The sequence below is a fragment of the Pavona decussata genome, unplaced genomic scaffold, assembly GCF_977016875.1.
Source record: "Pavona decussata unplaced genomic scaffold, jaPavDecu1.1 SCAFFOLD_32, whole genome shotgun sequence".
Taxonomy (NCBI): Eukaryota; Metazoa; Cnidaria; class Anthozoa; order Scleractinia; family Agariciidae; genus Pavona; species Pavona decussata.
The window spans coordinates 2,781,456-2,808,467 of record NW_028145455.1 but is presented as its reverse complement, the minus strand read 5'-3'; the positions used below and the strand labels follow the sequence as shown (position 1 = coordinate 2,808,467).

Below are 27,012 nucleotides of genomic sequence, written 5' to 3'. Positions count from 1 at the left end.
CATAATCTCTCAAAAATCAAGTCTTTTAAGTACGAATTTTACTTCTTTTGCCTTGTCGGATCCATTCTTTAAAAGTTCAACTGAAAATAACTGATTTGCAAGAGTTACTTCGGTAAATTTACTGTAGTCAACAAAATCTTTAAGTTCATCTATACGAAGTTCTTGCACGCACAAACGCATGCAAGCCTGTGAGATTTTAAGAAATTTTCTCTTGGTTTTTAGACATTTTTAGCTTGAGTCTCGCCCAGTATCTGTCAATTAACTCAAACTCTTGTTTTGGATAACTTTTTCCTTGATAATAATAACGCAATACAACCATTTAACTGAAAAAAGCATTCCCGAAAACGCATTTCGGGAACTTTCTAGCACCCGAAAATTATCGGGGAAAAATGACGCGACTTTTCTCGGGTCCAAAATGTTCGCATGCTTTGAGAAACACCAGAAATCGTTTTCGGGAGCTTTACGGGAGCTTTTCGGGGCCAAAACGTTTTCGGGAGTTTCGAGAAACGCACGCCAGCATACTTATTTCGCTGACAAATAAATTTAGATACGAATAATTTCAAGGCGTGTTGACACACGAACGAGCCGAATTTGTCTGAAGACCGAGTTTATATCCAGGCAAATTAACCTATCATTTACAGCTTCAAAAATGAAGAAGATCCAGTAATTTAAACGTGGCGTCAGTTGCGTCGAATACAATTCTAGTATTACAAGTGGCGTTTTAATCCACTGTGAGAAAAAAGATGGCGGCGATTTCCTGAACATAGAGTTCCAAAAAGTCCCAGCCCTTAAAATCTCCCAAAAATCTCCGAAAATAACCCTCCATAAACCACGCAACCGCTGAGCTTCAATCCAAAATCCAACTCTGTTTATTTTTCTCGCGCAAAAAATACAGCGCGCCATCAGTTTCAAAAGTTACAAATTAGCCAATGCGCGCGAGCGCTTTTAAACAAGGCAACTGATCAGAAGCGAAATCTATCAATCAAACGAATCTTGTTAGTGCGCGCTCTGAAAGGCATAAATTCAATACCAAGTTTTACAAAGTTTTCTTTAAAGTCATGGTAAAGTCACAACATTTTCCCCCTCCCGGATTTTCTGCGAGGGATTTTAATGAACAAAATTTGTTATCTTGTCAAAGTCTTCTTTAGCTCCAAAATTCAAGCGGAGAAATCCGTGAAATTGGCCTTCGGTATGTCCCGTCAGCAGTTTTCACATCAACTATTCGAACAAAGTCACAATACCTTGCGAACGTTAGGCAGATCGAAAGCCATATCTTTTTTGCGAAATTTGTCCCTGTACTAACAACATTGCATATGCTGGGTGTGACGTTTTTAGAACTTTTCTATGAGTTAGAATTGTCGGCAAATGTACTAGCCGCAATCGTTTTTGGTGCGGTAGATTAGACCTTTTCACAGTTTCCCGAACACCATAAATGTATGGCTCGAGAAGCGACAGAGCAATATTCTCGGCTCAAAAAAATAAAAAGCAATACGATATGGTCTGTTAAGGAATAGAAGGCTTTGGTAAGCCATTGGGCTGATCAACAAAGACTGAAGAGGAAAGATGCAGAAAGATTTGGCGGGAAGAAAATGCGCTGGAAATAAATTGAAAGTTTGCTACCGCACGCTCGGGAGAGAAATGCCAAAAGAAAATGAAATACTTTATCGAGTGAAATTAAAACGCCAAAGATTGGAACAGTAACCAGACTGGTGGACACAGAAGGCGATCTGTACTCTAGGAAGAGATGGACGCCGTCCTTGGCTACAGGAACGTAGTTGCGTAACAATTTCTGCCTCCAATTCAGGCGTAAGCGAGTGAGAGAACACCGAATTATCGGGATAAGACACAGGATCCGAAGAACGGAGCGCAAAATGAAGCGTGAAAGGGTTCAGACCTGAAGAAGGGAGTGAAGAGCGAGACCTGATAAAATCGTCCTTGTTAGGAATGGAAGAGCAGCGAAAGGGCTGCGAATTTTACAAGGATGCAAGAACAATGCAACAAGTAAACACCACGAATACCCTACATGTAGAAGGTGCTTTGACAAAATTTTCTACAGCTTATAGAAGACTGGTAAAAATAACAATAACAATAACAACAGGTAACTGATACCGTCAATTTACATCAATGGTCGTTTATCTCAGGTGCAAAGAGACAATACATAGGCGCTACACATCTACATGCTTAAAAATTGGCCTTGAGGCAGTCAAATTACAAACACCCTCTTAGCTTGATTTTACAAGCGGACTTGCAGGTGTAATAAGACCAATTTGGTTTTCCTTCTCCCTGCAAGTCTTGCGCTTCATGTTTCTATTCTTTCCCGTACCGCGGCTTTGATCGCGTCGGTGAATAACAGCTACACAATAACCATGGATCAAATTCAGGGTTCAAATCCTTCAGACACGAAAAACAAATACTAACCACAAGCCCATAATTGTTTCCTCTTAGCATCTAACCTTCCTGCGACCTTTCTACAAAAAATGTTCGACTGTTATTTACTTTTCGTCATCGGCAGTCTCGCATATAAACCGCCATTAACGATCCAAAAACGATAACAAACGCGCGCAATGCATAGTTACCGTTCGACAGAGTCTAAATCGCTTTCGTACTGAGTTAATTGTCAAAATTTGAACAAAATAAACTGAAGAACAAAACAGAAACAAAAAAGAAGGTTAGATAAGTAATCCCTGAACAAAACTCTAAATTGCACATAGTTAATTTATTGTTCAGTCACTCGGTTCATTTGTTTGTTGATCGATGTGAACAATCAAGTCCCCTCTCTTCATACGGCATACTCAATCACGCACAGATGCCGGCAAAATCCCTCCCAACTTATTCTGGACGCATCTATCATTCCCAAGATAAATTTGAATCACTTTTACGTTTGCCCGTAACCAACTGGGTACACATATCCCCACAGTGCTAAACAGCCTCTGAGCTAAACCCCTGCTGGGGAAGGAAAATGTTCGCAGTATTCATCGGTCCTCATCATAAACAATAAGCTATTGAGCACGTATGCTTTTCGATGAGAACGACGAGTAAATTTTTTACCGCCACGGCAAATTAGGCCCCCTTAGCCCTAAATTCTCTACCCTTACAATCGCCGGAGAATAAAACTGGGTTGAAGTCATGTTTTAGAGATAGAGTTTCTCGGTAAATTGAAACATGTACTGAATTACATTTCTCCAAAGAGCGTACCGTTTCAATGAATAGTTTTAAGATTTAAATGGCCAAGTTCAAGTTCAAGTTTATTAAGTTTTCCAAAAGTTACTGACAATGAACACCGCTTGCAAATAGCGAGCTAATCTAGGCAGGTGGTGTTAAGGACATACATACAGAAATTACTAATTGAAGGCGTTAAAAAAGTCAATTTTGAATACATTATTTGTCAAAAGAGTAAAAAGTAATGAAAAGTGAAGAAAAATATTATGATTTATGATTGAATTATTATTAAGATGACTTCTAAAGAACAATAAAAAGTTCCATACAATCAAAGATCTAGACTTCAAGCGTCCAGAAATTTATTGATCCAAACATTCAAAGAATTTTTTTAAAAATTGAATTCGAAATTGTTTAAGCCACGTACAGGCCGATATATTTTTTCTTTTGTGCATTTGAGAGCCTCGTGTATTTAGGAGTCAAAGTCTGTATGCAAATCACAATTTACGTCCGCATTTTTTTTTCTGGCTGATGTGCAAACACTCCTATATCACGTGAACCAACAATAAATAGGTTTCCTTGGTTTTACATAACAGCGAACTTTTGCGAGAACCCTCGGTTGAGAGTGTGAAGAAACAGCTACCTGCTGAAGATTCATTCAACCCTTCAACGGGCGACAGGGAAGAAGTTTTATTGCGTCGATTACTCTGTATCCTTTTACCGTACTCAAAAGACGGAGCAAAATGGGAGATCTCGCCAACTTAACCGTAGACCTGAAGAAACTTGACGGTACTGTCGCAGTTGTCAAAGGAAATGTGGATCAGATGTTTCTAATTTTCATGGGTTGTCTTATTTTTTGTAAGTAGTTCCCGCTATTCTCATAACTTAAATTAGCAGCCAGCGTAGGTTTGGTGACACAAATATACTTTTAGCCAAGAATTGACGATACTTTTCGAAACTTTTAGTCGCAACGGAATAATTTGGTGTCAGTGTCATGGACGCATAAATTCAGTGCAATTTTTTGAAGTTACCCTTTGTATTTTAACTAATACACTTTCTTCTCCTAACTCACGCGAACTGTATCTTTAAGTTTGATGATTCTTCTCAATGCTTTCGTTCAATTTCTTTGCTGATCAGTACAATACTTGAATTTGTGAACAACAAACGAGCCGATTCAATGTCAACACGTGAGACAAAGGTTAACTTCCCTCATTTGCTTACCTTGAATATTTCGTGCTTAACATCTGCTTTACCATCTAACTATTAATTATCAAGATACAATATACCTACATCGTACACCAATCTTTGATTACAGCAGTATTTATTCGGACTGGGCACGTTTATTTCTCAGTTATGTAATCGCTTTAAGTTAAATCAGTTCTCCGCTCTATTTCACCTTAGTTAACCTTTTATTTATCACTAAGTTGTCAATCGTTCATCTTACGACATGGCCTATGACAACCTCCCTCTCCCTGATAATCATACAACTTTGTTAACTTTTTTTAGTTCCCTCCTAATTTTAGGAAAGCAATGAAACTTAATTAAGATGCCTGCAGTCAGCCAGTCTTTCTTAATTTGTTTCGTTCACTGGTTCCTCGATTTCTATTGGCTTTCTTGCAATCCTTCACGACTTTAAATGCAACATAATGGAGTGAAGCTATTTAATCACGTAAAAACGCGGACTTAATTAAAAGGAAGCTTCACATTTTTCTATGGTTTTGACGCTTATGTTAGTTGATTTTCTGCATACTTGCGTGCGTCACTTTGCCAGCCAATCAATAAAAAGGCATTTTTGCTGATTTACATTATTACATAACACCTCGAATTCCAAGGTCGAAAAAGAGTGTGGGTGATTGAGGACGATTCACTGGGCGGAAGACCCGATTCAATACAAAACCACCAGGCTAATAATCATCTCCTACATATCTGCCTGTTAAAATTCACCGTTTTACTATGCTGGTTGTAAACGTCTAGCCTTGCGCATTCATAACTTGGACCTGTTGTTTTAAGTGTTTACAACTTGAGGAAGAAGCCGTCGTATTGTATTGCTTCTCTGCTCGGATCGCGCAAATCAAAATATCGGCATTTTGGACACCGATTTCCGGCAGATATCCAGCGCATCGCATAAATTACGCCGGAATTGACGTAAATTTAAGTGGCTTTTTGTGCGTCAATAAAATACGAAAGGAAGCGCGAATAGCACTTCAGAAATCAACTTTTTTACGCAACTTTTTATAAAAGCGGCTACGTACGGAGAGTCAATTAAATATAAGTCCGTACAAACGCAAAGCTTACGCAACAGTGGAAATCCATGTTTACTGATATTACGTTCGGTATTTATGTTTTTGTTTCCCCCAAACAGTTCATTGTAGACGCCATTTCGGCTTGTTTTATTTTTTCTTCAAGTGTATATATTTGTATATATATTGTATATATACAATAAGGAAAAAATAGTTCAGGCTTCAGAAGTGATTCATCGTTTTATTGCTACAGCTCTGTTTCGTATGATCAGGAGCTGACCACACTCATCAGGCAACTTCAACGAATGACCGGTAAAGATTTAAAAGCTGGCTATATAAAGCAATCAAAAACTGGCGGTTGCTAAGCGATAATATACAATCCCACGTGCCGTGGTATCACGGCACATGACTGTAATGCGCAGCTGAAAACAGCAATGTTGGTACATGCGCAATATACGTTAATAAATTATTATTATTATTATTATTATTATTATTATTATTATTATTATTATTATTATTATTATTATTATTATTATTATTATTGTTATTTGACACACGCTGCCAGTTCTCCAGCCTCGCGTCCCAGTTTGAATTTCTTACGTATTTACTTGCAACACAAGCACTAGAATCCTTAAGAACCACACCGAAAAACGCAAGCAAGCAACAGGAACATGTAGTAATTCCTTAATTCTCTTTCTTGATCTTTGCGCTTGCTTTAAAGTTTGAATAGATTTTCGCAAGTTGCGTTGCGCCTCTACTTGCGTCGCTGTGAAAACATACACTCTCAGTTCTTTTTTATCAAGCGACTAACAACCTTCTGTGAGAAAGTTAAGGTACAAGACGCTTAAGTAACCAGCTTGCGTCTGACGCGGAATTTGCCACAGTGATGGAGGTTCCTTACAAAGGCGCAGGGGATAAAGGAAAGATGAACATGGCCACGGAATTTTTTTTTGTCTTGACTCTTATTCCTGAATTTATTCATTCATGTTCGACTCACTCGATTGATATGAGTAGTTTAGGCTCTAACGAGTCCACGGCAGCAAAGTCTAGCTCAATTATGTGAACTTGCCAATTTGTAGCAATTAGTCTTTCGTTCGCGCGCAATGATTTTAGCTGAACCCTTAGGCTAAACACAATGTACTCTATCAAAGTCTTAATCATTAAGACTGGGCGTTTTATCTGGGCCTCGCAGACTCATTAACTGGGCTTCGGCCAAGTTTGGCCGGTTATGCCTTGCTTTTTGAGTCGGTTCAATTGTAATTTTTTCCCAGAAAACTGACCCAAACAACAAGCTGTGGTTTTTCGCGAGAGGCGACCGGCGCCTAACTGTCGAGCTAAGGACAGGTTCAGTTGTTATCGCCTGACTTGAATTAAGTCAGACGTGACTCAAACGCGACGCATAAATTACTGATTTACTGTACTTATTTATCAGGCTTTAAGTGCCACTTAAGAAACCCTAAAGTTAGAGAAGCTTCTTGGGCAAGACAGACACTCCCATATATGAAGGCTAAGTACATACAAACACATTTACGCTTAAAATCATAACCTTAGCGATAAACTCACTGACAGGAGTCACTTTATCCTCATTACAAATCCCAAAACGTATCTTTTCAATTAAAAAAAAAAAAAGCGAAATATGTATCAAAGCAAGCGACCCGAATCTCGAAGGCAGGAAATACAGGTATGCGTCTTCCATTAGGTCCAATACCATTATTACGTAACAACGAGTGCAGTTAACAGTGCATGACTTTGCGACATCTAGGAGTGGAATTTTTTGTAACAGTTACTGTAATTATAGTCGAATAACGAAGTTGAGGCATCTAAGTTTTGGGGTTTCTCGGTGAATCAAGCTACAGCTTCCCCTCTTGCGGTTAGATTTTTACCACGCAAATTTGATTTCTCTGAACAATTCAACTTAAAATGAGAAAAAACATCATTTTGACAACCACTCGTCATATAATTAGTTTTGACAATGCGAGTATCTCGAGCGACGGGCTAAGCAAAATATCCACACAATTCTAGAAAGCAACTAAGGCATTCGCGGAAAGTCTGATTGTGTTGATTAGCTAAGTAAACTTAACTCGCAAATTATATCATGGTTCAACCAGTGCCAAGGTACTACAATATCACTCTCGAACCACTGATATTAGAATCGAATCAGTCTGCACTCCATATCTGTTTGGTTGAGATAACTTATCTTGATGTTTGCGGCAATTTACTGGAAAATTTGCCAGTTCTTTTCGGGCAGTGTATGGATTGGATTTGAATTATTGAAATTTTGCCATTGACTCGGGTCATTACGCAAAGTTGCTCCTGCAGAATTAAGTTGCTGAATGTGAAGCAATCATGGTACTCTACCAACTTTTTATTTTTGCGAGGGCTTGGCAAAAAAGGTGCCTGTTAAAAAGAGCTGACTTTTAACTGTCAATGAAAACACAAAATAGTTCAAAACTTTATACTAGATTTTACGGAAAGCGTCAACAAAGTTAATATTTCTTGAAGCTGTTCTCATCAGTAGTGACCGATCATATTCAGATGTAAATGAAAATGACAGGGCAGATTTCAACTCATAAAAAAGTCGTTACCGCAATGACAAACGCAAAGATTTATGAACTGGGAAAGCTAATTTCAAGCAGGGCGGATAGGCGTGACAGAAGTAACACAAGAATTGGATTGATACGATAGACTGAGCTGTGTCGATATTCCCAGCAGAAAAAGGCTTTATGACAACGGAGTATATCTTGCCAGCGTGATGTTTAAAGATTATTATTAAAAACTGAATCACTGTATAATGCAATTCGAGGGATTTGATTGGCTTAGCGGCCAAGGTATATGAGCCATTATACCATGGCCAAGAAATGGCGACCATTAAATTGTCTCCTGGTTATTCTTGCACAGCGAATTCAGTAAGATCTAGCAATATTTCTTGATCGTTTTTAATAAAACAATTATTCCACTTGCGCTTGTTGGATATGAGATGATTATAGCCAACTCGGCGCTACGCGCCTTGTTGGCTATCTATAACTTCATATCCAACGCGCCCTCGTGGAATAATTGTTAAATAGCCCGTTTTCTTTTTCAGAAAATCACTAGCCTATAACAACATTCGCCTGTTTGTCGTAAACATTAGAAAGTTCGAGAGGCCCTTCCTTTTTATTCAAATGCGGCAAAAAGTGTCGGCTTGTTTTACCAACGTGAAACAGGTATTGCAGTTGGGACCTTGGGCGGACTTCTTAACAACACCTTAGCGGAGTTCAATAGGCAGGGGGTCTTTCGTTTAGGTTACTTTTTGCGGTGGATCTTACCGTAAAAGACGAAAAACTAACAAAATATCGTACCCAATCAGATCTAGTAGGCTGTTAACGTATTATGCACTGAGCTACGGAAGGAAACCCACGCTACTTCGTAAATGTTATGTCTCGTGATGTAATATGTGAGTTTTCAGGGAAGTTCTCCAAACTTTCTCAACTATCAAGATTACGCTGTATAACTTACGTTTGAACTCTGGCAATCGACTGCGTTAAGGATCCAGCCATTGAAAGGAGTTCCAAATTCCAATTTGAAGCTGTTGAAACCACCAAGAGGCACAAACTGAATCATTTTGCGTGTTTCAATTAGTGTTTCCGTGTTTTGTGGGCTTTGTATTTTTTTACAGTCAAAGTCTATATGCAAAAGAGTCTGCATGACGTGTAATCACCCTCGAAACACGTGGGCTAACAATAAAGAATGGTACCGGAGTGTAATATAAACACGTGAACTCGACTAAGCGCGCTCAAGTTTGCGAGTGTCAAGGAACAGGTACCTTTCTCGTCTAACAGTGCGCAGCTCTGCTTCAAGCATCTTCGTCTAATTTCGAACCATTGAAAACGGACAGCGAAACATTTGAAATGGACAACAACACTGTACAGTTTACAAAGCTCGAAGCTACCGTTAACGTCATTTCTGGCAACTTGGATCAGGCGTTTTTAATATTCATGGGCTGTCTCATTTTTTGTAAGTATATGTTTTGGTCTTATTATTTTGGTGACCTAGAAACTTTCAAAATCAACCGCCGGCTTTGATATGCTGTGAACTGTCACAATTTGTCGCGGCGATGGTTGTCGATTCTGCACTGATTTATACGTAGTTGTATTTTTAATTTATAGTTACTTTCGTCGCTCTCTAGATCGCTTGTCTTTTTTATTCTAGGTGGTTTCTAAGCAGTCAAAAACTCCCCTAGTCTCAACACCTATAGGTAAACCTCACTGGTTTCAAAGTCCATTTTTGCTTTACTTTAGATCGCTTCTTAAAACGGAGAAACTATTCCAAAAGTTCTATCGGCGTTTAAATTTTTACAAACCGGGTTTGTTCATTTAACCTCAATCTTATTTTTTTGCTGACAATTACCAAACGACTAACGAATAGAATATAACAATAAGATTTATTTATCTTTTTTGTTTGCATACTTAAGATGCTTTTTAAGATCATCTCACAAAATACACGAGATCAAAACACAAAAACATGCGTCAAAACATGCAGCCGATTGCCATCTTTTAAATGCAGCTAATTCACATTTTTGCTTCCGTCAGCCGGATCATCTTTTTCGTCTTCCATAACTCTGCCCGGCCTCTTTCACTTATGCTAAGTTAAGACTACTTCGTAAGTCACAGAAACGGTTTATTAATTCGTTTCTTTTTTTTTAAGTTCATCAAACTTGTTTTGACATCTCTTCTCTGATCCCTAACTTCGACCTGCTCAATTCCAGTTTGTTTGTCCGAGTTTTCCTTTAATTTTTTTAGTCTTTGCCACACCAGGTTGCTATGTTTTCTTTTTTACTTCGTAGCAACCATGTGTTTATAGTTACCAAGGTCTAAAGTGCGAGGTAAATAAGAGGGCATAACACATAGCTACATAAAAAAAAAGGGAGGGTAAAAATATAAAAAAAAATTGATGGTGTTCCTTTGGCGCTGACATTAGGCATATCGCGCTAATATCTACGTACATGGAATAAACGGAAGGAAACTGCACCCATTTTAAAGCCAGTCAAACAATTTTTTTGAATTGTTACTATTATTTTATTTCAGTTATTTTATTTTATTTTACAAAGTCTCAATTCAAAGAGTATGGGTGTTTACGAATCGGATGCAAAACCATGCCAGCACATAGTTGCATGAAACGGTTTACAACGCCAACATGCCTACTCTTAAAATCCATCGTTATTCTGCGTTGATCGCGTGTAGCGTAACAATTCTTCGTTAATCTTGTACAGGGGTTTTCTGTTCTGGGAAGGGCTCTTCTTATGTGACCCATAACAAGCAAGGCTGGAAACACATATTACGTCCACGTCAGTTGACTTGACATGTAGGAAACACTTAGCTTTTACATGAATATACTATTAAAGAGGTTTGTTTTTTTTTTTTTTCCTTCAATATTTATAAGACCAAAATGGTGATACTCAGTGTCGTTAACTAAAACTTCAGTGCGTGTTAATTTTTTTTCGTAAAGGTGCTCCGGCATACGCGTGTTATAGTTGTATAACGAGAACCTGGCGAGCAATGCAATTCGAGAAAAAATTTAACATAGTTGCATTTTACGGTTTACAACGCCAACATGCCTACTCTAAAAATTCATAGTCATTCTGCGCTTATTGCGTAAAGTATAATTATTATAATTCTAAATTAGTTTGCGTTACCCCCTTACAATATACATAAACAGCTAAATATGATCAGATGCTTCAACGATCTTTGGATTTTTGGAGAATAAGGAGACTTTGATGTCAGAGCCTGTATACAGCTAAATTGTAACTGTCTGAGCTGGCTTTACTTTTCGTTAAGAAATGCAACTTGAACTAATTGTTCAGTTTAGGAAATTTTACACGTTAGATTTCACGACTTTACTAACGAAACTTCGCCTTTTTTCACACAAACGGCACTTCTGATCAAAATTTTGTAACATAAATGTACTTAACTTATAACGGGTCCTTCACCATAAGGCATAAAGACTCGATGTGCTTTTCTTCACGGGCAAAGTAAGAAAATTAAAATATTGAGTATTTGGGTATCAAAATTGCAATTTGTTTTCAAGAAAAAGGTTTCCCATAAGTTTTGTGAAAGCTAAAACCTGGGATTGCTTTGACTGTGGAAGAAAATTTCCAGTTTACTAAACTATGTAAAATGTTCATTCACTCCCTTCTCAAATGTTTCTACGAACTACTACCGTATTCTTTAAAGGAATCAGAGAATGTGATACTACGTTTACGAAACATATACTTCCCCTTGTATTTATGGAGTGCCTGGTTTTCTTGTGTGAAGATTCATTTCGAGAACCTTCTAAAAATCTTGTATTCCCAGTTGGAAATGCGACGTCCCCCGTTGACAGAGAAATGATTTTTTCGAAAACTATATTTTTTTAGAACTCTATTTATTTCTTGGAGATTTCGTGCTTTTTTATCGAGCGAGTCAGGGTTATTTACAAGTGTGTAGTTTCATGATTAACCCCAAGTTTTTCCCTATTAATTTCCACCGTAACTATTGGATATCTTGTTTTGTTTTCCAACCATTTGCTGATGTATGCAAAGCGCTGACTGGTTCTGATGCAACAGTGCTGAACGACACATTACAATCCTTATAATTATCAAATTATTCAAATTTTTTTCTTTGGTTTAATATTGTGTTTATTTAAAACTTTTCGGGACTGCCTGGGGTTATTATATGATTCAGCACTTACTCACTAACCTTATGTTCTTAAAATAAAGCAAGCTAATATCAAAGAGGAATTTTTTAATACAGCTTTCGTCATGTATTCAATTGTTTTTAAGAACTTAACTATCCATTTATACATTTATATCGTTTGACTCGACGGTGTCTTTCTATACCCAGCAATTGAACAGAAACCCATTGTATCCTCCTTGAAAAATCGCTTATTTCTTTGCCTTAACCGTTTCTTTCATTTCACACGTTGGATGCCATCAAAAGTGAAACAAACTTCAACGCGTTTTGCGGATTGCATACCTACGTTTCCCAAGTCATATTTGCATCAGGTTTACTCATTATAGTGAAAATATGCGGTCAAGTATCATTGCGACTTTGCGAAGAGATATTCTTGGAATGGACAACACGAAATGTTTATAACAAATCTTCATTACAAAAGGTGTCAGTTTGACATTGATTTCACGCGAGTTGCCAAGGCAACAGGCTTCATCGAGTTGGCCAGTTCACATCGAACGATTGAGACAAAGAATTGTTTGAGACAAAGAAGCGTTTCAGTTTAATGGAACATTTATTTTTTTACGTAGTTTTGCAACTTCTCCGGCCATTCGCAGCATAGAGGTCAAGGACCAGGAGCTTTCTGTATTCATCAAACACTCGCCCTCATAACTTCTTCTATTGTCTGTAGCCGTGATATTGCTCGACTTAGCAAACATTCGTGATTTAGAAAGTGAACGGAAACTCGTTAAAATAACGCTTAATGGACATGTTATAATCCTTGACGCTTTTATGGCAGTTTTTTTCCGCATAAATCCACGATACTAGAGCTTGCAGCTTTCTTGTTCAAACCCTTATATTTTTCGATGTTACGTAATACCCGGCTACCTATGTTCATTACTGAGTAGCCTGGAGCTATCAATCGCCATTTTAGTTTGTTGTTACTTCGCCCTGGCAGGTGGCATCGCGTTAGTCTCGTTTCTCGCATTGAAATATTTTGGTCGTAATCACAAAGGTCGAAAAGATTACTGAACTCGGTAATCTGCTCCGATAAGAGGCGTCTTCATCATTTTTAAATGTGGTTAAGTAGAGAAACATCTTTCCGTGGGGGCCATTACTCATGATCATCCCGGCCCACTTGACTGCTTTCGAAATACGGCCGGAAAATAACACTTAACGGCTCTTTACCTTCCACGGTTGATTTGACACTACCAGGAGCCCATAAGCTCCTGACATTACAGAAAGCAGACGAAAAACACTTAAGCTTTTACATCAATACCATTAAAGAGGTTTGTTTTTTCCCCTTTAATCCAATATCGTGATACTCAGGGTAAAGCAAAATGTCAGTACATGTGACTGTTTTTTTTTTCATCCATGTGCTCGTTCGCGTGTTATGGTTATGTAACGATCATGCGGAACGTTTGATCAAGTGACTTTCCACGTGATAAAGATTTGTGATATATGGAATGTACTAGGGCCTGTTTCTTGAAAGTCCCGTTAACTTACCGGGCCCGATAAGTATATTTGTAAATGCCTTTTCGCCGATTACACAGTGAATACAGACATGGTACATGGCTAATGCTTTCATCGAATTATAAGATTTTAAAATTTAGTATTCAAAGCTAACAAAAATTGACTTCTGTTAAGAAACATTTATCACCAAAGACACTTATCGGGCCCGGTAAGTTATTTACCGGGACTTTCGAGAAACGAGCCCCAGAACAGGGAGGTCAGTTAGGGAGATGTCTTGCCAATAAGGCCTGATTCCTGCGTCAGAAGCCTCGATCTGAAGGAAAAACAGGAAGCACTTAAAAATAGAAGACTGCGTCTTTCTAAACTTAATTGACACTGTTTGCATCTAAAATATCATTGAAAACAGTCAGTAGTAAGATCTTGATAAAAGAAAAATTCAATAGAAAAGACAGAGAATCCGGCAAAAGCTATATAACACATACAAAGATTTGCAAAAGTTAAATATCAAATTGAATCTTCTTGACTTCATCAGAGAGTGCATGATCAATTAGTTCGAAAGATTTTACAGTTTAGGATGTGGATAGAGCACGAACACTGATTAATAAACCGGATCACTTACGCCAAACTACGCGTTGCTGTCGGCACCAGAATCCCCCCACACAAACTGCATAACCATTTTTGGTTTCGAAATAGTTTCAAGAAAAGGATTGCGGATACCAAAAGGTTCGTAGTATCGCGAAATATCGCGAGGGGAATTAACATTCAAGTTCAAAATAAACTTAAGTTTGCTTCTTTTCTGTCATCTTTGCGACTCAAAACGGCAATCGTTTGGTGGGTTTTTCCAGGCTATTTGAGTATTTTACGAGTGTAATGATTATTTCGAAGGTTGAAATGTTTCAGTGGGTTCCCTGACTACCGGCACATGTTTTATCACGCGCAACTGAGTGTAATGATGCGGGGTACGCGTGCAGCCCTGACGCCCACGTTAGATCGCGCTCGTTATTCTCTACCCACGGACTAGATTAACGTTGATAATTAAACGGGTCTTTCGTAACGCAGCGCGTGCTTTAAATGAAGCATGCAAACGTTGAATTGAGCTACAAAATAGATTTTCAAGTGCGAAGATTGCTCGCGTCTCAACACCTTAAAGGAGTTTACATGTATATGGTAAAAGCTCATCTGTTTCATCCACGCACCCATTAAGTTGCGCGGCCACATTTCATGAACTGGCCCGGTTGTTTGAAAGTGATTAAGGCTAACCAAGAATAAAAAGTTAACCAAAGTTCTTGTCAAAAGACAATTTTTAGTGTTTGGTTTTCATTGAACGACGTCAAACTCAAAACTTCGGACAACACAATTTACAAATGAACTCAAAATAAGTTCAAGTCATAGATCGATGTGCGTTAGCATAATCCTGCTTTGAATATCTGGAACCTACTATTTCATTTATTTCCTAGAGATAAAAGTCGACGTACTTAAGCTTTTCGGCATTCTCTTGCAGTTATGCAAACGGGGTTTGCTTTTCTTGAGGCCGGCTCAGTGAGATCCAAGAATACAACAAACATCCTCATCAAAAACGTGTTGGACGTCTGTAAGTATATGAACCTTGATATCAAATGAGTGTCTCTTAATTTGATCCAGCATAACGATATACATGTAAACAAGTGAAAGAATTCAAAGCTAGAAAAATCTTTACAACGGTACTTTCTGTCTGTCTGTCTTTCTCTTTCTCTCTTTCCCTGTATTTCTGTGTCTGTCTCTGTCTCTGTCTGTTTGTCTGTCTCTGTCTGTCTGTCTGTTTGTCTGTCTGTCTTTCTCTTCAGAACCTTACAGAAAGAAAAATGAAACAGTTATAATACCCTTTTTTCTTAAAAAAAAAAAAAAACACTAGTATTTAAAAAAAACCTAGAAAAAAGGCCAGCTCTCAGCCAATAAATTACTACTTTATTTCCGCAGTTCTCGGAGCGTTTGCCTATTGGCTGTTTGGTTACGCGTTCGCCTTTGGAGCAGAAAGCAATGGCTTTATCGGACACAAGTATTTCGCTCTGGCAGATTTGCCAGCCGACAAATACTCTCACTGGTTTTTCCATTTCGTGTTTGCCGCCACTGCGGCAACAATTGTCAGCGGTGCTATGGCAGAGAGGACCGAGTTCAAGGCGTATTTTATTTACTCTGTGTTTTTAACTGGTAAGTATATACCTTATTATAGGAAATTAACGCTTTATGAAATTAACGCGAATTTTAAAACTTCGCGTTAATTTAAGTCGCGTTCATTTTTGTTAACGTTAATTTCCGAGTCTTAAATTAAGTGGCGCACAAAGTTCCACGACCTTAATTTCCCCTATTTTTGCACCAAATTCTCGAACACTTCAGAAAGGAAAAAGCACTGTTTTATCAAGGTGTCACTGTAAAGAACGCTCGAAATGGTCAGATTCTGTGGCTTAACCCCAACGTTTAGGAACAATTCCACGAACATTGTTTGCATTTAGGATCTTTACACTCAGTGTTAAAAAGAAATTTGTTCCTGTAGTCTCAACAAATTCTGTTTCTTTGTGTCAATCGCGTTAATTTCCCTCATTTTGAAATTTTAGCACCTCTTTCGCGTTAATTTCCTTTATTAGGAATTAATTTTCCTGCAATTCGCGTTCATTTAAGTCGCGTTTATTTCCAATACCTTAATTTACAGGAGCGTTAATTTCCTATAATAAGTTATATAGCTAAGACAACCTCAGTTAACTTTAAATCGTGTAATAGCCGGCGTTAATCAATTTTTGAACAACCTGACTAACTGACCTGACCTAAATTTGAGCCGGTATTTTCTTTTCAAGGATTCGTCTACCCAATCGTCACCCACTGGGCCTGGGACGGAAACGGCTGGTTGTACAAAGGAGTGGAGTACGATGATGGTGGAGCAGTAACATACCAGGTTAGTAATCGGTAACATAGACTCCAATAGAGTTATCTTAAATTGACTTTTGTTGATTTTCGATTTTCAATCCATTGCCGAAGGTAACTCACACTTGCTTTAGTTTTGCTTTGCTGTGCTTTGTGATTGGTTTAACAAAACTCGCGCCAATTTCTCAGCCAATGAGAAGAACACACGCAAATAAATCGCGGCTTTGTATCCTCAGAAAGAACTATCACTGGAGCAATACATAGAAATAAGACTTATTGGAGGCTTAGTTTGGCTCGAATTAGCTTTCACTAGAATGAAAGAAAGTTTCCTGGAGACCCAACTTATTGGGGTTTTTTTTATAGCTGTACCGTGGACATTTGGAGTGTTCGCTTGTCCCCACCGTAGGGTATTTGCCGGGTTGTTTTCAAATAATCTCAGTGTCCTGTGATGAGCCACCTTTGGAAATGAGCACTGGTGGAAACAACTGATGGATTCCGTCGGTTACATGTATTTGATTTGAATTCAGACTGTTTCATTGCACTCTGTTTCCATCTGTTTCGATCGGCCAAACTAATTACTTTGGTTTTGGATTTACGACACAAAACCGCAATCAGCCACTACGAACTAACAGCAATTTAATGTATTCAGAATGGCATCTGAAGGGTGGGAAAACGTGTGTGGGGTATGGTAGTATGAGAACAAGTCGTAGCTGGTAGTATTGGTTTCAACTGCCAATTGACTAACATGTCTCCTGTGGTTAGTTCATCTAAGCATTAGGGCATTTTCGAATCAGACCTACAACCTCATCTTAAACCAAGTTCGGAGCCCAAAGATTTCGTTTACATTGGGATTAAACGCAAGAGATGCTATTACTGAATTTTACAGCTATAGTTTCTAACAATAACGACGCCAAGGAACAAGTTCTTGAAACTAGGAGTCACTAGCTATCGTGAATATTGCTTCTCCCTTAAGCATTCTCCATGGTTTATTTTCAGTGCTTGAAAATCTTAGAAATTCTGTGTTCTGTCGCTAATGACTCTGTTGAAATGTTTATATAGGATTTTGCTGGTAGCGGTGTTGTACACGCGGTTGGTGGTACAGTGGCTCTTGTTGGAGCAGCTATTGTTGGCGCAAGAATCGGAAGATTCGGTGAAGACGGAAGTCCTCGGTTGATGTCAGGCCACACTGTACCGGTAAGGTAACCCTTTTACCCCTAATATTAAAGAACAAATTCTCCTGTCTTGTCACCATACTTTCCTTACAAAAGCAATGGAGAGAAGCTTAAAATATCAAGAAAATTGGGAGACCATATCCTTAATTCTCATAACCTCATGTTGAATAAGTATTGACATTAATATTATGAGGAGAAATTTGATGCTGATCACTTTTAGGGCTAAAAGGGTTATTGAAATATCGAGGAATAAAACAAAGTGAAGAGTTTTCTTGTTTCCAGGGGCGCCTGCATTGAAAGTAAGGGAGAAATACCTTTTGCATATTGTTCGTCCAGTCAGCTTGGAAAACAGTTTTAGGGCTAAGTTAAATCAATTTATTTATCTCTTTATTTCTTTTTTTATTTTTTATTTTTTAATTTTTTTATTTTTTTGCCACACAAATATTACAAAAAGATACATTAAAACTAATAACGAGAAAAAATATGAGGAAAGTGGCAAGGAAGCCGAATAGAAACTAAAAGCTTATAAGTCTTGGGCTTCCTCATACGATCCACTCAGTAGATGGAAAAGATATAGCAAATCAGAGGATGGGCGAGGTCAATTCAGTGCTCAGTCAATGAGAAATTTTTCTAGTGAAATCTTAAAACTAGAACAGCTGAGGGATGAATTCAAGTCACGAGGTAGAGAATTCCAAACCTTAGGTCCTTGGTGGAGGATTGTAAGTTGTTAAATGTTAGTTTTCCAGTAATGTGGACGATAATTTATGGCATTAGGCGTATATATAGTGCGTGTGCACGTACTATACGCGTAAGCACGGAGTAACTACATGCTAGAACACAAAAGAAAAACAGGATTAAGCGGCAGTAGATCACGCGTTGTATACTGTAACCTTCGCGATCAACTTAGTAGTTGTTTTATTCTTCTTTTTATAGAAAGCAGCTTTAGGAGGATTCATCCTGTTTTTTGGCTTCTTGGCGTTCAATGGAGGTTCCCAGGCAGCCATCGCCAGCCCAGGAGACGCAGATGTTGTAGCCCTGGCTATTGTGAACACGATCCTGGGAGGTGAGCCAGCATTTACTGTATTTGGAGGCTTGTCCTTTAGACCAGTGCTAAGAACAAACGACCCTACGCTATTTGTATTTAGCAAAGCAACTATCGGTAGTTCATTTTAAGGTTCACTCGGTGTACTGTACAAATGTCGCTTTTGAAACTGCAACAGTTAACAAAGGACATTACACGCTAATTGTAACTTACTTACTTACTTACGTACCCAACTGTCAATTTTAAACGGTAAAATTAAACAAAGAACTAAGTGTTCAAGTTTGCCTGGTCCCTTTACGGCTTTCTTCCAGGTTTTCACGATCAATTCGTCTCGGTGACGTAACCCAACCACGTGACCCGAAACGGATTGACCAAGAGGAAAGACAGAGAGTGGCCTAGGAACTAGGCTGTGACCAACTTAAAACAACTAAATAGGGACTCTTACATTAAGTAAAATGATATATTGACTAGTAAAAAAAAAACAAGAAAATAATAGTAAACTAGCGGTTCCTAACTTTTAGCTGGCGTCAATCAACTTTTCCATCATTGAAGTGTTTATTAACCCTGACTACAAGCCTACTGCGGATGAAAAAGTCTATGTATTCTCGTTACAGAGTTTCATTAGCCCTCACGATGGTCGGTGCATAGTATAAACATCGTTAACAGGAAAAATAAACGAATTTCAATGAATAGCTACAAGATTGAACTAGTGACTAAACATTCTTTCTTGCACGCAAGGTAAGAATGCATGGTGCAAAGTTTGTCTTTGTAAAATCTAACTGTAGCAAGTTCACATTCATGGTTAGTCGGACCAAAACAGTTTGATCATGAGCTGATCGGTTAAACGAGATCTAACTTAAATCTAGCTTTACAGCATTCAAGGGCTTTTTGATAAACCTTCTCATAATTATAGCCAGCTGAATCTGAGAAGCTACTGGTTGTTGTCTTCTACACGGGTTTTCCTGCCGAAGACGACGCTTAAAATATAGGGTTGACCACTTTGAACTCGGCTAATATTATACCGCTTTTTTTAAACCCCTTCTTAAATAAACGTAGTTAGAATAATGGACATTTAAAGTTAATTGCTTATAATTTACGATGTAATAGATTAATAACTGCATCCAGCGATGCAATTTATTGATTATGGTTAAATTTAATAATTGCTTCATTGAAAATGGACTTATTGATGAGATATAAGATAAGGAACAAGAAGTATAAAAGACTATAATTTCTTAGTTTACGCGCAGCCTCCGAGTGTGTTTGGGTGGTAACCTTGTTAAACAAGGCGATTTTTTTCTTACGTAAATAAATCGCCTTTGTTTAGCGAGGGTTACACTTCAATATCTTCATAAGACTAGCAGAAGGAAACGCAATTCCTTCACGTATGATACACAATTTTAAGTATCGTTACTGACGAATTATGTTAACATTGTGTTACAGCGGTTTTCAATTGAGTGTCAAAAGTAATTTCGCGGTTGCTTTGGTTTTGCATTACTGCGCTCTGTGATTGGTTAACAAAACGCGCCACTTTCTCAACCAATGGGAATCCAAACCAAAACCAATCGTGTTTTCGCCGCACGCGTTTTCCAGCGTTTGGAGCTAGTTACATGTATTTGCTACGAATTCTGATTGGCTCATTGTGTTGTTTACATCTGTTGCGATTGGCTTTTACGGCACTCAATTGGAAACCGCTATATATGCGTTGAAAATGTTTGTTTCTTTAGTATTGGTAGACTTAATGGGATATTCAATTTTTATTAAGGGAAAAATGTCCAGTGTTCAGTTATGTTGCATACGGCTTGTTATTGTTTGTCAGTTTGTATTGATATGGATTATTATTGTATGTCAGGAGCCGCTGGTGCCATAACTGCCATGATCATTAAGCGTTTAGGTTACGCAGAGAAGTACTGGAGTCTGCTTTTTACCATCAACGGAGGACTTACTGGAATGGTGAGGAAAAACGTAAAAGTAGATGATTGAAAGTAATTTAAAAACGGCCAGCTTTTCAACCATAATAACAAATATTTGCCAATTTAGACGGGTTTTCAGTAGCTTTCAGTAACCTTAATAAGTTATACCATTTACATTGTACAACCTCATCTTTTTTTACAACTTTTGTACAGAGATAAAATGCGCGGAAAACTTCCCAAAATGGGTAAAATCTAATGATATTTATGCCTAGAAAAGCAATAATGCAATAACTTTTTTTGGCAAAATCGGATGAATTTTTTTCTGCTTACAAATTGCTTTTTTGACAAAAGTCGCAATGCAGGGCAGCAACTTTACCTAAAGATAGTAAACTTTTCCAACGATAAAGGAGCCAAAAAAGGAGCCAAAACCACCAAGGAAAAGGACAGAGGGAAAAAGGCGAAATCCATTTTGCTCTCGGCAACTAGCCGATGAACCCCTCAAGTACGAAGGCAGGTTTGATGCTTTTGCCTCAAACAACGTTATAGGTTATTCGGCTGCAATTGGCCCTTTGCAGCTAACGGTCACATGGTACAAAATCCACCATGATGAAGAGCAAGCTACGCACTGGAACATCCAAAACAAAGGAAATTCAAGTGAGAATGATGTATTTAATCAGTAAATGACACAGGCATACTCGGAAAAAAAATCCGAGTGTTCCTATCGGAAGTCGAACCTTAAGACCTCCCGATAACAAAAAAATTCAAGTTTGACTGGTGAAGTCGCTTTGTTTTGGATGTTCCAATGCACAACTTGCTCTCAGCATGGCGGATTTCATGGCGGGCCCATTATTTCTCACGACAGCTCAAACTGCAATGAGATGGTGACATTACTCTGTAACCAAGGTGTCTATAGCCTGAGAAAAACGTTTGCTACTAAATGAAAATTATGTTCGAGAATAATCTCGTCAAATATTACTCTGATTTCAAAGTTGAGGTTAGTCTGTTGCTGGAGGTCACGATTTTCTTGGAAAGTCTAAATCGCCCTCAACGACAAAGAACTAGAGTTTTGCGAAACATCACACTAGTGTTTCTTAATACAGGAAAATTAATTCCCTTTATTTTAAAGAGACAAAAATGTCGTTTAAAGTACGAAATATGACAAGCTAGGATGTTAAGTAAGAAAGCCAACAGCAAATCGTAAAATTGGGTGAGGCATGAGAGATGCCTTCTGAACCCTTTCATTTTCTGCGCGTTAAATTTTCAATACAAGCGTCAAATAAATAAAAATGTGCTAACATCCACAAATAGCCCCCTTCAAAAAGACCTCAAACAAGCTAAGATAAAAGGAACGACACAGTAACTAGACTGATAGTTGAATGGCCCTTACATACTATAGATATCGACGAAGTCTTCGGCCAGTGAATGCTAAAGCGTAACATGTTTGGCTTACTGTTTTCAGGTGGCACTGTGCGCAGGTTGTAACGCTATCCATCCTTACGCTGCTTTCATCATCGGGGTTATCGCAGGAATGGCTTATGTTGCCTGGAGTACTCTTGTACTGTACTTCAGAGTCGATGATCCACTCGATGCTGTGGCTGGTAAGGAAACTATCCCTTTAACCCCTATTATATCAAAAAACAAATTCTCCTGTCTTGTCCCCATATTCTTTCTTGTAAAAGTACTGGGGAGAAGTTATTAAAATATCAAGAAAAGTCACCTTGGGTGTGATGTAAATTTAGGGGCCAGGAACCCTATGAAGCGAAGCCTCGAGATAGAGTACAACAAATACAACAAAACGGATTGAAGGGTTGACACTACGGCAAAGGGCTTATTTATTTGGGCCAATATTTCAACTAGTACAACTAGTCTTCTTCAGGCTCAGAGTTGCAAGCAGTGAACGCCAGAGTAGCTCTGGCCCTGAACAAGCTCTGCCCCTGAACAAGACTACTTGCACTACTAGTACGACTAGTGTAAGCAGTGCAATCAGTTTGGTTTATTTAAACGTACACCACCAACAACAACGAGCCTTATTTCCCCCATTCGGATAATTAATTGCTTAAAAAATGGAGAAGGGGCTGGCTACCTTGAATAACTATAGAGTTAAAGGAGGCAGGTAGCCAGTTTTACAAAAGTAATAATACGTACTAGTTTAGGTCGGTACACACATATAAGAAGAAGAACCTTTATTGATTTATAACGCTCAGGGTAGCCCCTTCAGATGCAAAAAGCTGTCTGTTATCAATGGGAGCCCTGAGCACAATAATGCACTTAAACTATAATATACATATACATTAAACTAATATTGATAAGGACATATAAATAAACACAAAGCACACAGTGAATACTAAATAAATACTGTACTAGAAACTGAATATTTAAGAAGTAAACTGACGTCTGGTACGTATATTGTACTACAAGAGATCCGGCAACGAAAAGTATTCAGAACAGTTTGCTTGTGCGTACATACGTGTCGTGTGGTCTCCTGCATTCAAGAGGTTCGTTAAAAATAAAAAAAGATATTGGAAATAAGGAAAAGGGATGATGCAGTAATAAAGGCACTGGTCTCCCACGAATGTGTCCTGGGGCTCGATTGCTTGACTGCCGGCTTCATGTATGGGTTGAGCTTCTTGTCAATTCTCGTCCACGATCCGAGTGGAATTTTCTCTGGGTGATATTACTCGTGATAATATTCTATATGCTGTTTTGACAGTGCACCTTGGCGGTGGAATTTGGGGAGTGCTGTCTGTACCCATCTTCAACAAGGAAACAGGAATCCTGTATAGCGGAAGCTTGCTGTCATTCCGTGCATTCGGGTGGAACCTTCTGGGAGTCATCGTTATCATGGCATGGTCGGCAGCTCTGGCGTTCCTGTTGTTTATTATTTTGCATTTGACTAAGCAGCTCCGTGTCAGCGAGGAAATTGAATTGAAAGGTGAGATCTGGCGAATTCTGACTATTATATATTATGGGTAATTTCAACGCCAAGCAGGTGTTCGAACCGTGTAAAATAACCTAATCTGGCCTATCTATAGTCTCTTGCTCAACAATAACAACAACAACAACACTTTAATAAAGCAGAGAGTTACATCCGGACCAACACTCAGGGTCTTTAAATAACTGAGGAGAAAGTGCTGCCTTTGTAATGACATCTGCAAATGGTTAGACTTTCTAGTCTTCTCGGATAAGGACGATAAACCGTAGGCCCCGTCTCACAACACTTCAATGTTCATAACCCTGTGGGACGTTAAAGACCCCAGACACTAATCGCAAAGAGGGCATGGAGTTCCCGGTGTGCTGGTCTGGTCTTTGTGCCGTTTCATGATTTCATGGGTTGGGTGGGTAGGATGAGGTCGCTAATGGACATATGCTGATGTAAACCGCATTTGAATATATATGAATAGAAAATGCGGTATATAAATGCATTACCATTACCATTACCATACCTACCCGCAAATAGCTAAAGCTAGTCGAGGCGGGTAGGTATGTCTATACTAAACTAAATGCAAATAAATTTGGTGTTTACAAATTGATAGCAGCAACTAAAATAAAAGTTAAATAAGTAGAAAACAAATAAGTGAATATACAAAACAAAAAGGATTCGCGAGCGGATAGAAATCATAGGATTGTTACAAATTTACAAGCTTTTCATTATTTCAAGAATTGAAGAAGGTGTAAAGTGAGAATTTTCTTTTTTTAAAAGGTTGATTAGTATTTCATGTATTTGTTTTTTGAATAATTTTCTGCTGTCAGACTTTCTAATATTATCCGGGAAAGAATTCCATAGCCGTGCGCCAAATCGAGAAAATGAATTCTTTAGTTGATCAAGACGTGACGACATGATATAAAATTTGTCGGCGGTTGCCGACCTGCTCAGCCAAGGAAACAGCCGAGAGAGTATGAAAGTATGAAGCGAAGAGAGCGATCCCCATACATGTCCTACTCCATAACTTTTTAAGTCTTTAAAGTTATTTTTGGAGCACCCGTAGCGAGCAGGCATTAATTATTTTTAATGCAAGCTAAGTGCCTACAATTTCAAACACGAAACTGCTCAAATGTTTCAACTCACACGCTGGATTTTACTAAAAAATAAACCACAAATACTGCTGTAAACTTTGCCCCTTTTTAAAACGCAATTTCACAATTTTTGAGCCTTTTTTTTTTTTTACCCCAAACTAAGTTATTCTTTAATTAATGAGAACACAATTAATGCTGCTACTGACAGCATGGGGTAGCCTATCTCCGTGTCATCTTATCAGTCTCTCGGTTTCGTTATCGTACAGATTTCATCAGTGCCGTTTACAGCTGTTCTTTTCTCCTGGAAAATTGTCTCGGTTTATATTTCTTGTGCTGTTGCTTAATCTGAGTTTAACCTACACAAATATGTCTTTAACAGGGCACAAAATTATCTGGGAACGAAGGAGACTACGTTTTAAGTATTTCACTCAAATGTTCTCCTTTTGTTTAATTTTTGTTACATAAAACAAACAGACTATACAATGGCAAATGTTCTCGTAAGGTACTCTGTATAATGCGTGTTCTTACTGGCTGAAAACATATTTCTATGCACTATTTTTGCATTTAATTTTTCCCAGGCCTCGACATTCCCAAACACGGTGAGCCCGCGTACCCGCTGGACAGTTATGGAGACGGCTGGGGCTCAGAATCGCCATCAGCTCCCAAGATCCCTTTCGTACACAATTCCAGTTCTCACCTCAACCTCGCCCCGATGCAGAACGGCAAGCAATCTCAGGTAGTTCCCGTAGAAAAAGGAACGAGCAACCCTGCACTTGTTGTGGTGGAAAATCCAGACGCAGACACAGCCTTCTGAGTTATTCACGACGGCCACAGTCAGAGAGAGAGAGAGAGTCAAGGCACATAAGCTTAAACCCAATTAGCCTTTGAGTTTTTAATTTGCTATTTATTATATTTTATTTCATTCTTTATTTACCCTTAGAATATTACATACGTTATATTGCAAGTGTCTTATAAGTACAATAAGCACTTTAAAATGACTCGCCCCACGGGAGATAGTAAGTTTTGTTTCCCCCGGAGACCGTCAATGTTCGCCTCGGGGAACATTGGGGGTCGAGCAATGTTCATATGCATTGATTAAGTTTGGAGATATTCTCTTTTGATCGCACATGGGGATCTTGAGTTTTTGTTTGGAAGATTTCTGTTGGAAGATTGTTCCAAATGTTTTTATCTTTTTCTTTTTATCTGAGGGATAATATTCTTTCCGGTTTTTAAATTCGGAACTTGAATTATGACTACATGTATGTAATTCGTTCATGAGTTTAAAAAAGTCATTAAGGACGGTGCCTACTATTGTTACTGCGCATACGTTCTGCGCATCTCGAGATACTCGGGTTTCCTGTGGGTGGTGCATGCTAATACAGGAATATTTTTGCGCGGTTTAAAACTATGCGGAGAAGGCAGAACTCAGCAAGTGCTCTTGGTATCTCGAAAGAAAACTGGGGGTAACCATGCGATTTCAGAGATAATTAAGCTTCAATTTAGGAAAAAATCCCATATTTTGCTTTATATTTTGGCACTTTTAGAGATATTACTGCTTAATTATTATTTAGTAGCCACCGTCCTTAAATGTTACAGGAAACATTCTATCAAAATAACGCAATGTAAATAACGCTATCGTAAATGAATACTTCTGGAGTTTTGTTTGTCCTTCTCCTGTTAATGATTTCATTAATTAATTAATGACAATTCACGTTTGTTTAATATCATTTCTTGTTCTTCTCAGATTTGCTTTTGTAATTGTTACGCCGCAAACTGTAACAACTAACACAAAATGTGACATTAACGCGAAATGTAACAACTTTTGACGCAAAATGTAGCTTATAACCCGAATTTTAACAACTTTTGACGCAAAATGTAACAATTTCTTTAACGCGAATTGTAACAACTTTTTAACGCAACGCCTTGGCTGTAACAACTTTAACCCAGTTAATTCGATAACGTGCCTTGGAGTTAGAATATATCATAGACTCTCTTGGGCCTATCATATCTTGTTTGCCAGGAAACTATAATGCAAAAGATTGGGGCCCTAGCGCTGAAAAGGGTGAAGTATGTACCAGTACTCTGACGATGACTGTCCACTTGCAAATTACTACCCTTTTTTCATTTGACAAAAAAAAGTTACTCTAATAGCTAACAAATCAAATGCTTTTATCTATTTTAAGTGTGTATATACCCCGAAACTGCTTTGATGTATCATGTATTATCTTAACTGAATTGAGTGTATCGTAGTTTAGTTTAATATTATTTAAGGGCCGGGAAAATTAACAGAATGTCGGTTTGACCGGGGCCATTGGCCAGAAGCGGAGACAACAGCGGGAGTTTAACATGAAGGAACGTTAAGCCCAGTCCTTGTCCTTGTAATTTTTATGTGATTTTAAATAAAAACAATCACAAAAGTTTCCATAA

General features: G+C 38.3%; 1 protein-coding gene and 1 long non-coding RNA gene across 3 annotated transcripts in view; one reads left to right on the top strand and one right to left on the bottom strand.

Annotated features, from left to right (window-relative positions):
• Nucleotides 1-9,047, bottom strand: part of LOC146484649 (uncharacterized) — a 17,034-nt gene extending 7,987 nt beyond the window's left edge. Inside the window, exon 1 of the long non-coding RNA XR_014863610.1 lies at nt 8,892-9,047. This is a non-coding gene — a long non-coding RNA (uncharacterized LOC146484649). The remainder of the gene's footprint in view (nt 1-8,891) is intronic.
• On the top strand, nt 3,718-27,012 carry LOC146484648 (putative ammonium transporter 1). Of its 2 annotated transcripts, none has more exons than XM_085104744.1 (10): nt 3,718-4,014; nt 15,054-15,143; nt 15,509-15,739; nt 16,381-16,478; nt 17,507-17,641; nt 18,553-18,682; nt 20,511-20,611; nt 22,031-22,169; nt 23,282-23,503; nt 25,164-27,012. In XM_085104744.1, exons 1-10 carry the CDS (start codon nt 3,900-3,902, stop codon nt 25,397-25,399), a joined length of 1,497 nt encoding a protein of 498 aa, XP_084960870.1. In that variant the 5' UTR covers nt 3,718-3,899; the 3' UTR covers nt 25,400-27,012. The 2 variants fall into 2 exon arrangements, with proteins under 2 accessions (XP_084960870.1, XP_084960871.1); XM_085104745.1 differs by lacking the exon at nt 3,718-4,014 and adding an exon at nt 9,165-9,389.

What these genes read in the sequence shown, in the direction of transcription:
- LOC146484648 (XM_085104744.1), top strand. Translation starts at nt 3,900, where the DNA reads ATGGGAGATCTCGCCAACTTAACCGTAGACCTGAAGAAACTTGACGGT. An exon ending in TGTGAACACGATCCTGGGAG is followed by an intron (nt 18,683 to 20,510) that starts GTGAGCCAGCAT and finishes ATTGTATGTCAG; the next exon opens with GAGCCGCTGGTGCCATAACT. An exon ending in TCCACTCGATGCTGTGGCTG is followed by an intron (nt 22,170 to 23,281) that starts GTAAGGAAACTA and finishes CTGTTTTGACAG; the next exon opens with TGCACCTTGGCGGTGGAATT.